Source organism: Acipenser ruthenus, chromosome 26 (assembly GCF_902713425.1).
Source record: "Acipenser ruthenus chromosome 26, fAciRut3.2 maternal haplotype, whole genome shotgun sequence".
Classification (NCBI taxonomy): domain Eukaryota; kingdom Metazoa; phylum Chordata; class Actinopteri; order Acipenseriformes; family Acipenseridae; genus Acipenser; species Acipenser ruthenus.
The window spans coordinates 7,611,340-7,626,442 of record NC_081214.1 but is presented as its reverse complement, the minus strand read 5'-3'; the positions used below and the strand labels follow the sequence as shown (position 1 = coordinate 7,626,442).

The window sequence follows — 15,103 nt, the reverse complement described above, 5'->3', positions numbered from 1 at the left end:
AACCATGTCAGAGTGCTGCATTGAAGCAGACTCTGCATGTGAACAGTTAGCTCCTTGCACAGGGTCCAGTCTCAAGAAAACCCTGAACCCCAAACTAGAGACGGGAAGTACAGCCCAGCTGCTTCAGAGCATGTGCACAGCATTTTAGGGACCAGTATTTAGTATTGGAAATGGCTGATTCCATTTAGAGTTTTAGAGATCCCAAATTGTTTGAACCCCTAACTCATTCTGTGGTTTTAATGTAAAAATGCTGTCATATATTTTGACTAGTGAATTGATCAAAACACAAGTGTTTGAGATAATATTAGTTTTTAAAGTGTTTGCACTTAACCCCCCCCCATATCTCTTTTTGGACAAATCGTTGTCTACAGGACAAGAGAGGAACAAAACATCTCAGTATCAGTGGCACTGAGCCTTTCTTGCTAGGTGAAAAACATTTTTCCAATAATATGATAATCGCTTATAGTTTTATCGATAATAACAATAGTTGTTGTAATCTGAGTTAGCTAGCCCGCATAGTGACAAGCTGTCAGGTAGGGGAGAAACAGATGATTCCTTAAAGGGGTTAAACCGGCCCCCAGCTCTCCCATTGATGTGGAGAAAGGAAAGGAAATCAAGCAATGGCAATGTGAGTACAGGAGGACATTCTTAGTACAGCACATCCTCCCTGCCTGCCTGCCTGCCTGCCTGCTTTCACTTGCAGGACTCAAACCCAGCAGCCATCTGGCCTCCCAATCCTCAGAAAAGGTTAAACAACTGGAAAAAGCAAACAATCCCTGTTCGGTGGCAGCAGCGAGGGCAAAGAGTGAGGGGAGAGGGGGTAGATATAAATGTAATGAGCGAAATGCCGTGATAGCCCTGGGGGATTTGGGACGAACACAGGATATGAGAGAGAGCGCGAGGGGGATTACTGGGAATTCATATAGCCGGCTATTCCAGGCTGTAGGGCCTCACCCGCGGGTTAACGTCGCATTTCCGACAGCGGCGAGAGAGAAAGGTCATGGCGGTGCCCGAGAATGGTCTGTCTGTGTTCATAAGCACCCCTCTGCTACAAACTGGCTGAGGCAGGAAGACCGGGAGACGCATTAATGAGGCGCAGTATAGACCTGCTGTGCTGTGTGTGTGTGTTTTAATAATAATAACAATTAGGTACTGCAGGCAGTCCTAGGCCCTGTCTTGGAGTCTGCTGTGCTTGCAGGTTCAAGGTGTTTCTAATACAGTGCCTGGCTAGCTCCCATGAGGGTCTTTTCTTTAACCCATCAGTGCGGAAAGCAGAAGCAGTGCTGCCTGTTCTCAGTCTATTCTTTTTGATAGAAATCTCATTCCGCAACATTGTACAGGAAATGCGTTCCAGAAAAAGAATCACATGAGGAGTAGCCAACAAGGGTTTGTGTCACGTCATGTCATTCCAGTCTGTAATTTAAAGCATTCTTTTTATTATATTAAACCATGTAGGTTTCCCTGCGTCTGGTCTGCTGTAACCCTTGTGCAAAATACTGACCTTTTTTCCGTACAACACTGTAATCATTTCTGTCATGATGAATAAGTAATACTGATTACTGCTACTATTATTACTGTTCAACAGAATTTTAACTGGTATTCCTAAAACACCTTTTAAGCTAGACATGGCTACATATCAGCTATGTTCAGAATGAGCTGAAGATCTTACAGTATTAGATGCCTGTAATATTTAAGTGTGGCTAAGTTTTTTTTATGCAAGCTTAAGAGATAAATGGTTTATGAATACTACCCGACTGTCAAACTAACCCAATTTACCAACAAGATTACCACCCAGAACAAAATAGGATCATATATAACCAGAAAAGGGCATTTAGATATGTTCTGTCAATTTTTGTACTTGGAAGTGTTTTTCATTGTCATCCTACAACGAACCTACAACAACATCATTGCTATAAACTATAAAATGAATTTCGTCACGGGCACAGCAAAGGGTAAACAGGTTGACAGTTTTGAGAAGGTTCAAAACAGAGCACCAAACAATTTTCACCTTCATAAAGGCCAGGTGGTTCCTCCTAGTGGTGAAGACATAGCATTGCAGGCTACAGATTCAGCCTGAGGGTCAAAGCCCAGCGACCCAGTTCTGACTGATGGAAGACTCATTCACACTGCCTTTTAATAGAGCTCTCCTTCACATGTTATATTATTCATATCATATCCCTTTTAGAGACCCGATGTGCTGTGCGTCATAATTGAATTCACCACACCATGAACAATGCTCCTGTGATAGATGCAGGCAGGCAGGCAGGCAGGCAGGCAGGCAGGCAGACTAGTGACAAAAGAAAGGTTATTTTTCTAACCGTAGAGGATTGAACTGTGTTTAAGAGAAAGAGAGACCGTTTCATTTGCTTGCAAATTGAGGACCTGCATATTATATCATTGTTAATTTGTGAGTAGGTGAGGTTGCTATAGGACTTTCCTGTGAGTTGCAACTTCTCAAGAGCTGGAGATAATGAAATCCTTTTAGGTCAAAATGGGTTACTTTAGTAATCAGGGATCAGGGATGGTACAGTCTAGAGATTAGAGCGAAGAGCCTGTCGATTCTTGGTTTGAATGTCGCTCAGTCACTGGCAAACTTTGTAATCTGGTTAGGAAGGCTTGTTTGTAGCAATCATAAATGCTGTGTGTAAAAATTATTTAATTTAATCTAACAACATCTTTATTCGTCAATTATATAGAACCTACTTTGTCTAAGGTATCTAAATATTCAGTTATACAGGGCCACACATACAAGTATCGTCCTTTTTAAAGTCTTGTTTTGGATGCATAAAGAAAATGTGATATGCTTGAAACTGTAACTGAGTGGCTTCAGAACATTTTACATTCATAATGAACTGTCATTTTTTTATTTTGTAAATGTAACCCTTTTCTTCCATGGATACCAGTGCAGTGATGTTTAAGTCTCAGAGTTGTATTAATTTGATCTCAATACCACCACGGTTTCAATTTTAAAATAGGATCAAGCCTGGCATTTTACTTGTATGCAATCACAATAATAACACACACTCGTAGAGATGGTTTTCACAAAGTCCCCCCCTTTTAAATGTGTATTGTATATATTCCACTATTTATATCAATCAAATAGATTCCTCTTTCCGAATCTTGCATTTTGTTTCGTAGGATTTCTGAAAGTCCAACTTAAACTGTAGAATGGTATCCAGAATTGAAATGGTAATTCATCAGAAGTTGAAAGCTTTGTGAATGGGCTCTGCTATTTCTGTACAGTTCCTGGCTTTGATAGTGTATTCCTTGTTATTTTTTAGAAAGCTTTAGCAAAGCTGTTGCCTGCCATATCTGTCTTAAACACTGAAGCCTGTTGTATGGTAACTCCCTGTGTGAAAGACTGTGACCTGTATTAGTGATACAGGCAGCATTCCGTTCTGTCTGTAACACTGCTGGGGTTTAGAGTCAAATCCAGCTAAATCCAAACGTATTTAGAAATATTTCACATCTGTACCTTGATTGACTGCTTTCGCTGCTTAACCCCTGTGGATTGCATTAAACGTCGGATATACTTACTGGTAATGCCTGTTTCTTTCCTGCGATAAACGTAAGCCTATGAATTTGCAGTGATCACAAAACTGTCGTATTAGACTGTGCCTCGTAAGGTGTGCTTGGTAGCGTTTATTTCTTCCCTACCTTTCACTTTCTCCACTATATTGTTTCATCCCTCTTTTCATTTTCAGTGTCGCTCACGGAAGTTGCTCATGTCAATGTGTGTAGCAAAATCCTCCGTAGTCCTTTTCATTAAATGACGTTTGTGATTGATGAAACTGTACACGGTTTCTTCTTTTAAAACAGAAAAATTGATTTGTTGTAATTACTATCCACAGTGAGACAAGTGTGTGGTTCTCTGATTTTAAACTGTACCCTGGAGTCAAACTACAACATCTTCCTTAGCTTTGTTAATTCTCCATCGTTGTTCAGTATCGAGATCAGATATTTTACACAGCTCTTGAAATCTTTTTGAGTCAGATTCCTTATTTCACTGTATATTTGTGGGCAAGGCAATTGTGAACAGGCAAATATGTTTGGATTTTATATTAGAAATATCTAGACTGCTGTCTAGATTTCTCTATGCTTCTTCGAAACAACCAGCAAATATAGATGTACACATTTACAACTAATTATAACAAATAAAGTACACCCAGCTGTATTTCTGGCTTCATTCACTCTTGTAATTTATAGTGTCCCCCAAAACCCCTTGATAAAATGACAGCCTTATTTTGTACAGTTAAATGTCCATTTATTGCACGATAAAACAAATGGATATGATGCAGTGACCCTGGCAGAGCCTGTGTAAAAACTCTGAGCTAAACAGGTGAACTTTGAATAAACGCCTCGACCAAGTCTTTGGGTGGAATCCAGCTCTGCACTAACAGAATAGAAAATATGATATCCGATTAGAGTGTATTAAGGGGAGCCGAAAGACTACACCAGTGTAATCCTTCTGTTTTACTGCTGGTATGCCTCTCTCGTTGAGGCACGCACTCCCGGCCAGATCCTCGCTACTCACCGCCTGAAGGATTAGGCTGTAACTGAGAGGGGCTCAATGGCATGAGAGGGTAAACCAAAGATTGTTTCAGGTGGGGATGGATTTTAAAGAGCAAATAGCTTCAGGTGTCATTTTAATATTTCCATTTCTATTTCATGATGCTTGGTCCTGTTGCTCAAATATTAAATCATTGTCATTCTTCTTTAAACCTGCCTTTATCATTCCCTTCAGCTCATATGACAATATAAGCTTTCAAATGGCCCTGCCTCTTCTCTCCTTCTCTGTGTATGTTGGTGGGTGGGGCTGGCAGGGTTGAAAGATTTGAATGGAATGAGCAGGGCAGTTCAGCGCAGGTTTTTAGGATCTCCATTGAAACTCAAAGCAAGCTCCAAACCAAGTAGAGGGAGATTTAGAGCAAAATGTGTACAAACAAGCTGGATTACAGAAATGCATCTATATGTAGAATGGGAATGCATGTAAAAAACCCAACAGTTTGTATTATTCTTAAAGATTGAGTAGCAGGGTTCCGAAAAATATAGCGTTACACGTCCCCACGTGCTGCTACAACTGTTTAAATAACATACCTGTCATTTTTCTTTTCATTGTTAACATCCTGACAACTTCTTACACTTATAACTTTAAAGTCTGTTTCAAAGCTTGTTTCAAAATGTCCGATCTAGTGCACTGGGGTTTGAGATCTGTCCTCTAAATCACTGCAGGAAGAGAAATACAAAAAAAAAAAAACATAACAAGTGCTCTGGCTTTTCTGGTCCGTACCACATCATGGATCGTTATTTCTGTGTTACCTGTTTGACAATGTGGGCAATAATCCTGACACTATGAGTGCACTAGAGCTGACATTTTGAAAAGAGCTTTGAAACAGACTTATAAGTGTAAAACATTGTCAGGATGTTAACAATGAAAAGAGAAATGACAGGTACGTTATTTAAACAGTTGTAGCAACACGTGGGGACGTGTAATGCTATATTTTCGGAACCCCACTACTTCCTCTTTAATGTGGTACGTATCAATTGACCGATCGACAAAACAGGTATAGAATGTGATGTGGACTGCACCCCTCCCCCTCCCGGGGGTCCCGCTCCCTTAGTTTCAGATCCCCTCTTCCACGGAAGTCAAGAGCAAGTTAACTGTCTGCTCAGCAGACCTCCTGCCCAGCTTACTCATACCCAGGCATTGCACAGTGCTGGAGAACCTGCTCACAACAGACTTTGCACTGGGAAGTGGAAGACCCACCTCCAGAGAATTCACATTATTATTATTATTATTATTATTATTATTATTATTATTATTATTATTATTTGTTTATTTAGCAGACACCTTTATCCAAGGCGACTTACAGAGACTAGGGTGTGTGAACTATGCATCAGCTGCAGAGTCACTTACAACTACGTCTCACCCGAAAGACGGAGCACAAGGAGGTTAAGTGACTTGCTCAGGGTCACACAATGAGTCAGTGGCTGAGGTGGGATTTGAACCGGGGACCTCCTGGTTACAAGCCCTTTTCTTTAACCACTGGACCACACATCCTCCATTAAGGGATTATTGATGTAATTCAATTTGAAACAGTTTTTATTTGTAAAATGCCTGGGACTAATCTAACCCATTTAAGGAGATCAGCGGTTATCAGTCTTTTGTATAAATCTGTCAGAATGAACGGCTGGTAACGTCTTTACTTTTTAAAATCTAACTCTGGGTTCAGTGGGCGGTTTGGTTGAAGCACTCAGCTGTGGTATAGCAAAAATCTCTTGTTATGTCTTGTGGTTCAGCCTTGCCGTGTTTGTTGTTCTGTTTTGGGTGAAGGAGTTTAGTATACATTGTGATGAAGCTGTACTAAGCAGGTGATATGTGAATAAATGCATTTACCAAAATAGCCTCCTGCTGTTGGAGCCTCTGGAGAACCGGTGAAAGGTGCTTCCATTCTGATTTAATCCAGTTTAAACGGTGTAGTGGGAAACCACGATATACTAATAAGAAGCCTAGCCCACTCCTAATGTACTGGAGTCTGGATGAAATCAGAATGGATTGGAGTTGTCTTGCTTGAATCTTGGCTGCATTATGACAGATTCCTACAAGTTTCTGGATATTTATTTCTCACATCTGTTTTACATTTTTGTATCACAATGCTAAAAACCCGATCTCACACGTATGCAATGGTGCACATAAGCATTGCCGCCCTCTATTCATTTAAATGTTATTCACCTGAGTAGCACGCAATACATGTTGATTTTAATTAAATGTTTTAACACTAGGGTTGAATCATCAATGCTTTACGGTCCATTGCCCAGACCATTAAAATGTCTTCAGGTATTGAGAATCTGTGATCAATCCAAAGAAGGGCAGTGCTTTTCATACTGGATCAGGGTGCAGTACACAGTATGGTTTGACAAGCCTGTTACTGTATCAACTGTCTTGTCCTTCGCAGGGCTGATGAGATCGAGATGGTTATGACAGATCTGGAGAGAGCCAACCAGGTGAGTTTCTGATCATCTTTTGGACAGGTTTTATTTGTTTGAAATCTGGGTATAATATAGTTAAAGGTACTATGACGACCCTCTGTATGATGGGCGTGTTCTGGTTTTAAAATTGTAATCGGTGTCAGGGTTGGGGTCAATTCCTGCTTTTCAATTCCAATTCCTTTTTAAAATCAATTCCCAATTATAATTCGAAGGAATTTGGAATTGATATTTTAGAGACATAACAACTGCTTTTATTTGAAACCAATTTAATTGACAAACAGTGACTTCAATTTAAGTCATCTGTTAGCACTGTGAGAAGCTCATTTTATTATTATTATTATTATTATTTATTTCTTAGCAGACGCCCTTATCCAGGGCGACTTACAATCGCAAGCAAATACAAATACATTCAAGTGTTACAATATAAGTCAGAAATGCTGCTAATTGCAATTTTGACCAACGATGTATTGAACAGCACCTCCAGTAACAAACAAAGCCCTACATGTTCTTCCTTTTATTTTGCATTTATATTTAACTATAAAACAACAACAACAGAAAATGTATGAAAAACAAATATTGTATACGTCACATTTTACTGATCTTTTGAATGAAAACAGCAAGCTGGAATTGGAAGGAATGTCTTCATGCGAGTTAAAGTAATTGTAGCTAACAGAAATCTTACCCATTTTGCACTTCCCTTAGCTACCCAGGTCTCAGATGTGCAGCTCTTGTTGAAACGCATGTTATATAGAATGTATTTTCATTTAAAAGAGACATCTGGCACTACACTAGCTTCAAGAACATTTCCCAGTGTGCTTTCCATGCCTTCGAGGAAGTCTGCTACTGCTTTACTTCCTTGTTCATTTCTCCCCAGCAGTGTTTTCAGTCACACCATGTTACTGGCTGAAAGCATGTCAGTCAATAAAGGGACACAGCTGATTGGTTTATTGACTGGAAAGAAGCCAGTGAAGGAGTGGGGACAATTTCACCAGTTGAAAGGAACCAGGAAGTGTAAGACAGTCTAATAACATGGCTTGCAAAGAGCGGGTTCTTTAACCTAGTATAGAGACAGATATCTTGTTTTCAAATGACAATACGTGTTTGCTATAGCATGTGTTTCTTTCAAAACTGCACATTTGAGACCAATATAATGAATAGTGCTTGGTGGAGAACATTTCTGGAACTGTTGTGTTAGGTACAAGTACATTGAGTAGTAGTAGTAATATAGTAGGCAACTGAACCCCATGTAAGTACTGAGAAATCTACTACATTTACTGTATCTATGTAGATACTTGTGCTGTGTCTTGGAACAAAAGCAATGCGTGTAATTAAATTTTACCTTTAGAAGACGGAAAAAAGCTCTGATCATTTTTCTAAAATCCTGCCGCTGTGTAATTATCTAACCCAAACCCTATAATTATTATTTTTTTTGCTGTATATAATTTCTGGAGAGCAATCAGCTACATTATGATCAAATAATAAGACTAATTTACACAGCTATTGTAATTATTTAGCTTCTGAGAATGACACGTTTCATTAAAGTTTTAAGAACTTGGGACCATTGTATTTGGAGATATTTTGTGTGGGCTAGACAGAGGGATTGAATCCTGGCAAAGCTCCCACATAGAAACAGACAGATTACTATTACATCTTTAATACCTTGGTGTCAATCTAGAGACATCGATCTTATCAACACATATCAAGTCTGTACTACTAAATCAAAGTTGTATGTGTTCATTTTTTTATGTTGATGCCGGTATATTGAGCTAGATTTATTAAGCCCTTGCTCCAGTTTGCTCCACTGTTTTCTAGGTGAGTTGAAAACCTATTAGAGGTAAAACACAAGGTGGAGCAGGGGTCCCTGAGTGGCTCACCTGGTAAAAGCACGACTGAGTGGTGTGCAGAGAGAGTCATATAGTCAGGGGAGTGCCGGTTTGAGTCCTGGCTGTGCCAAGTTGACAGTCTACACTAGGGATTCCATAAGGAATGTCTGGCTCTGAATCCCCGGGTTAGGGGGAACAATCAGCAGGGACTGTTTCTCATAATCGCACTACAGTAGACCCTACTGGCTAAGCACCTGGTTAGCTCAAGCGGACACCTGCAGGGCTTACCTTTGCCTTCCAGAGGACGGTAGCTCGCCAGCATCCAGAGAAGTTTAGAAATACTTAAAGAAACTTAATCAGTTCAATGACAAACAGTCTTTTTCAATGTCGTCAATTATATTATTACACATACACACACACTCAGGGGGTCCTATTTTGAGACAAGTGGAAAGGCAAGTATTCAAAGAGGAATTAAACAGTTTTAACAGTAAAAAAATAAACTAGCAAGAAGCTACTGATTTGTTCTTGTTTCTTGTTAGTTTTGTGTCGTTAGCAATAACCTCTCAGAATACACTTGCTTCAGAATGTCCTCCCCACTGCATCCCCATGGCGGGTGGAGAGGGGAGAGCAGGCGCAGTCTCTCCAGTGTCCCTCCTCTCAGTCTGGGAGGTTCATCAGCCCGCGACGCCACTATCAGCAGGGGGATTCCTCTCCACAAGCGTGAAATTACTGTCATAATGGCTCCATTATTTCCTCCTTGTACCGTTTCAAATGAAAATCCATCATTTTCTGAATTTCTTATTTTCTGTCTCTCTCTCCCCCTTAATGTTTATTAGGTGGATTGTTTAGGAAATCAGTTACAGCCGCTGGTTCATGACTTGATGAATGTGCTTGTAGTAACTGTCGGTTGTTGAAATGAATCCATTGTTTTTCTGGTGCAGAGAGCCGAGGTGGCTGAGAGAGAGGCAGAGGGCCTACGGGAGCAGCTGACATCTGCTAACAAATCCCTTCAGCTGGCCACGCAGATCCAGAAGGCCCCTGATGTGGTAAGGGCCACGGTCATTTAAACTGGGGGACTGATGCACATAGACCCCCCCTCCCCCATATTCACACAGCCTGGGCCATTTGATAGCACCCAAACACCAGCAATGTAAGTTATCACTACTAAATAGATACCTGTGCTACCCCCCACTGGGGTTTCAGAAGAGGAGCATGTGCATACTGTATGAGAGAGAGAGAGAGAGAGACAGACACAGAGAGAGAGAGAGTTGTAATGAAACTGGCTAAGGACATTCTTTGGCACACGTTTTAGAGTGTATTGAAATCTGAGGGTATATGGAGGCATACTTACAATACATAGGTATGTATGCCACACTTTTTAAGTGAAATACACAAGCTGGGAAAGGACACTGAAGCTAATTACTGTAGTTTATGAAACTACTCCATAAATCTCACCCACATTTGCTAGGTCTCACTTGTGCAATTTTGAATGCAAGCACAGCAAACATGTATGTGTGTTTTTTAGAATGATATTTGCTACTAGGTTTAATTAATTCTTTGGTCACCTTAGCAATGTCTTCACGGTCAAACCAGGTCAGTGGTTAGGGGAAGCAGCTGGATGTTTGACCCGAAGATAATTCTAAGGTGAAATAAACTAGGAAGGGCAATCATAAAAGATTACTTGAAAGCAGTCTTTCTTTAACTCTTTCTTTAAAAATTAAAATACATGTTTTCCATGTACTTATTTCAAAACGACACAGAGAATGGAATTGCACTTCAGGGATGATTTATGGAATCACTTCATTATCCAGAACCCCTTCAAGGGTAGGATCATGGATCTTGCCGCATGCTTTGTCATTTGAACTGGTGGTGAGTCAGTGCCATGCCTGCTGGTTTGGCCTGGCTGACCCCGGTGTGTGGTTTGCTCTCTGGTCTACAGAGTTGGGGTCAATTCCATTTTTTCAGTTCCAATTCCATTTCTCATCCCAGTTCCCTTTTATACAATTACAATTCCTATTCCATTTTCCGGCATAGTCTTTTATGTTTATGCCATAGGCTTTATCAGGTTACCTAACAAGTTCATTAAGTTGTATACAGTATTTGTTTGCTCAATAAAGCCTTTTTTGTAAAATGATTGGAATAGGTATTTGAATTGATTAAAAGGGAATTGGGATTAAAAACAGAATTGACCCCAACTCTGCTGGTCTGTGCCGGCAGGAGCAGGCACTGGAGGTGCTGACACGGTCCAGCCTGGAGGTGGAGCTCACAGCCAAGGACCGGGAGATCGGGCAGCTGGTGGAGGACGTGCAGAGACTGCAGGCCAGCCTGAGCAAACTGCGCGACAGCTCAACCAGCCAGATCAGCCAGCTGGAACAGCAGCTCAGCACCAAGAACTCCACACTCAAGGTGATTGACCATGCCAGTCCTGCTGTACCCTGCTTCCTTGTGCTTTACCGAGTATCCCTGTGCTGTACCCTGCTCCCCTGTGCTTTACAGCATATCTGTGTGCTGTACCCTGCTCCCCTGTGCTGTACCCTGCTCCTCTGTGATTTACTGAGCACCCCTGTGTTTTATCTTCCACCCATGTGCTTTACAATGCTTTGCTATTTTGCTGTACCCCCTAATTTCATCTTGAATTGAACATGTTTTTGCTTTGCGTCCCTGTGATTCTACGGTACTTCCCTCTGCTTTGCTGCACTTTACTGTACATTTGCCATGTTGTGAGATTTTGAACGTATCGACAGTTAACTTTCCCTAATGCCTGCTGTCTCTCCAGCAACTGGAGGAGAAGCTGAAGGGACAGGGTGACTATGAAGAAGTCAAGAAGGAGCTGAAGTAAGTCTTTAAAAACCCTTTTGCAGTAGGTAATGTGTGACAGAGGAGGCGGTGCAGGTAGGTGCTGGGGGAAGTGCTTGTCTGTTAGATGAATAACCATACATCCCTATCAATGAACCCTGTTGGTCTGGTTTCCATCCTCCTGGCCCCTACCCTGTCTATGGAGTAGCCCAGTCTCCAGTATGGGTATAAAGAGGCATCATGATACAAATCAAGCTCCTGATCCTGATGACAATTTTTATCATAAATTCAGTAGGTGATTTTACTGAGTTTAATTTGAACCTTTAGTGAATGGCTAACTTGAAACGTTTATTCGGGCCACACTTAGTTGGTCCCTTGACTGGCCTGAATAAAGAGGATTCACTGTATTACAATCCCCTGTAAGGGCGTCTCAACACGATGAAGCATTGCTCTCTTGGTGTCTAGCAGGGCATTCCTTTCCATGAGATATCTGAAACCAGCAGTGTAGCTCTCTGACAGACTGAATGCTTAGATCCCATTAACCTTTAAACACAGCCTGGAAACATCTCAAGATGGTCCACACGCTGCCGGCCACTCCAAAGAGCAGAGCTCACATCTCATTGGCTGCACAGCTGTGGCTTGGTCTGCTTGTCAGGACAGTTCTTCCCATTAGTTTCTGGAACACAGTGTTAGAAGCCTTTTGCATCAAGTCCTGGGAAGTGGGAAGGAATGGGAGATGGGATCCTGAGATAGAGTTGGGTATGTATTCTGTTGAGCAGGAAGGGTTCAGATTTGAAATCTGATTTAGCGTTATATATACATAAATATATGTATATTTTTTTGTTTCTTTGTAAATGTTCTGCATTGCCCCTGTCTAATCGTTGTGTCACTCTGTTTGATTGTCTTTTTCTCTTTTCAGCCTGTTTGCATCCAGTATGCCTGCTTCTCTACCACCTTTTCAAATCAGTTAGAGAATGTGCATCATGATGACTATTGCAGATACATAGAATACTGTGTAGGGTGCTGTACGATGCAAGCTGATATCCACTCCATCAGGGGCCAGTGGCTGCCCACGAGTGGCTTACTGGCCGCTCTGACCTTGAGTGGGTGAAAATCAGCTTGTACCTTACAACAGCACCCTATACTATAGTTTTTATATAATATAGTTATATTGATTTGACACAAACTATCTGACATAAAGAAAGATCAGATGGCTGCATCACATCAATGTCAGAGTCTACTACAGTATGTAGTATAAACCCACAGCACTTCCTATTAAAGGAATGTCTACAGATCCACATGGATTCCAGTGGACCAGTATTTTAATATTATCCATAAAAGTCACAGGAAAATAGAAGCCATTCATTGTTCAATTGGAATTCCATTGTAAGTCATTTGAATTAGCGACCATTATCTTTACATACCACCACTACATAGGGTGTGGATGAGAGGAGATGACTACAAAGCGTGTTGTGTGTGTGTGCGTGTATGGAGGCTGATCTCAGAACTCACATGAAAGAAGCCGATTCTCTCTTTGTGATGCAGTTATCCTAGAATGCTGCCATTGAGTCACCACTGCTATTGACCCTGCTGTCTGTTGCAGAAGGTAATTCAGTGCTGTTGTTTTTTTCTCTGCAGTATCTTGAAGTCCATGGAGTTTGTACCGTCTGAAAGTTCTGCTACACAGGTACGGACCCCAGCCGTAAGGACAGTGCTGGCTTGGGACATGAATCCACTAATCTACTTGTCCTGAGGCTGTTATTTAGTTTGATTGTTACTGTATTATCACAACTGTAAGCCCATGCACCTGTGAGCAAATGTAAGCGCATGAAGAGTTGAAGCAGATCAAAGTAAAAACTTGTATATATGGATAAAACTAATGATAACCGACTTATTATGAATTGTGTGGTGTCTGTCCAACATTTTTAATGCAAAGCTTTGCAAGTGTTTATAGTGTAATCATAATTTACAATGTAATTTTGCCATGTGTCTGAACATGGGTGTAAACACTTATTTTTGCAATAATACGGTACCTGAACTCTAGGGTCCTGGTGATCAGTCAGGCTTCTGCTAAACATGCTCTGAACTGATCAGACAAACAGAGTGTTGTATTTACACAATTCAGAATGTCTTTAATTGTGTGGATGCTGTTCTTGCACAATAATAACTGACAGGCATGCTAACTGGACACAATCTAAGTGACCAACTGTAATCTTGGTTTTGATAGAACAGCATTTTGGCATAGTGAGGTTTAGACTCTAGCACTAGCCATGGATCCTGGTATTCAGAAATATAAATGTAGTTATATTGTTTAAAGACCAGGCTCCAGAAATATGGGCATTGTGTCCTCAACTTGTTTAATAAAGGTCAAGTAATGTGTTTCTTGTAAACAGTTGTAGGGGGTTCTGTAGCAATTAACAAGTTCCATAATGTATTATTTTTTTAGTAGTGTTTGAGTGCCGGGGTGCGGGGTGGTGTGGTGTGTTGGTGACGGTCTCCCCTCCTTTCCCAGGATGCGTCGAAGCCGCTGGAGGTGCTGCTGCTGGAGAAGAACCGCGCCCTGCAGTCCGAGAGTACCACGCTTCGCATTGCCAACAGCGAGCTGAGCGGTAAGGTCCTGGGACTGGGGAGGGGGGCCTGGGTATCTCAGATATGCTCTGCATTGAATCCAATTGAAGAAGACACAGAGTATGTTTAGGGGATTCAGCTTCTGTTTCATCATCAATAGAGTATTGAAGGCAGTTGCTGTAACGTCAAAGCAAGCATACAGTGCTTAAGACTTGGGAGAAACAGGAAAAACTTACCAAGAGTTATAGTGATAGTATGCCTCACAAATGGGTTAGGGTACTGTTTAAAACTTCAAACACTATATCAGACGTGTATCTACTTGACTTATATTATCAAAGCGTTTACTCCAGGCTCTTATTATTTTACAGTAGAAAAAGACGTGTTTGTTTTACTAGAAACCAGCAGCTAAATTACATAATTCAAGTCCTTTAGTTCTTTGTTGAGTAACTTAAAGGGAGAACGCTCTGAGAATAAGGCCTGCATTGTCTTATAGTTTGACCACACTGTTTATAACCCCATGCAAATGTTATTTTTATGCTCTTTTAAGGTTGCACACATTTATTCTAGATGGTGCAACGCTGGCACCTTGAGGGCAAGCACATTAAACCCTGACTCCCCTCCCCTCGTCCTGGCCTTTGAGCAGTGCTCTGTGCAGGGCTATGGAAATGTCACAGGAATGCGCTTCAGGTCTGCATAAAGAGAAGCACATTTAAGTATTGTAACTGTGCTTTTTTTATTTGTGAACAAGCTTTCTGATTCATGCAGAGCCCCCTGCAACAAATATGGATTCTAGCATTGGCAATCACAATGCATTTTAGACTTGAAACACTTACAGTAGTAATTTAGCAAAAAGAAACTGTAATTTCATTCAAAGTTGATCAATCATTTTATTTTAGTAATGCATTCATTAAACTGTAGATCAAGCT

The 15,103-nt window shown here is 41.0% G+C and overlaps 1 protein-coding gene across 6 annotated transcripts in view; it reads left to right on the top strand.

Moving 5' to 3' along the window:
- The window catches only part of LOC117430557 (protein CASP-like), a 171,568-nt gene that overhangs the window by 97,864 nt on the left and 58,601 nt on the right, over window positions 1-15,103 (top strand). For all 6 annotated transcript variants that reach the window (XM_059000864.1, XM_059000861.1, XM_059000860.1 and 3 more), the window contains exons 9-14: window positions 6,957-7,005; window positions 9,755-9,859; window positions 11,031-11,219; window positions 11,590-11,648; window positions 13,248-13,296; window positions 14,122-14,218. In XM_059000864.1, the coding sequence (XP_058856847.1) occupies window positions 6,957-7,005; window positions 9,755-9,859; window positions 11,031-11,219; window positions 11,590-11,648; window positions 13,248-13,296; window positions 14,122-14,218 (548 nt within the window). The remainder of the gene's footprint in view (window positions 1-6,956; window positions 7,006-9,754; window positions 9,860-11,030; window positions 11,220-11,589; window positions 11,649-13,247; window positions 13,297-14,121; window positions 14,219-15,103) is intronic.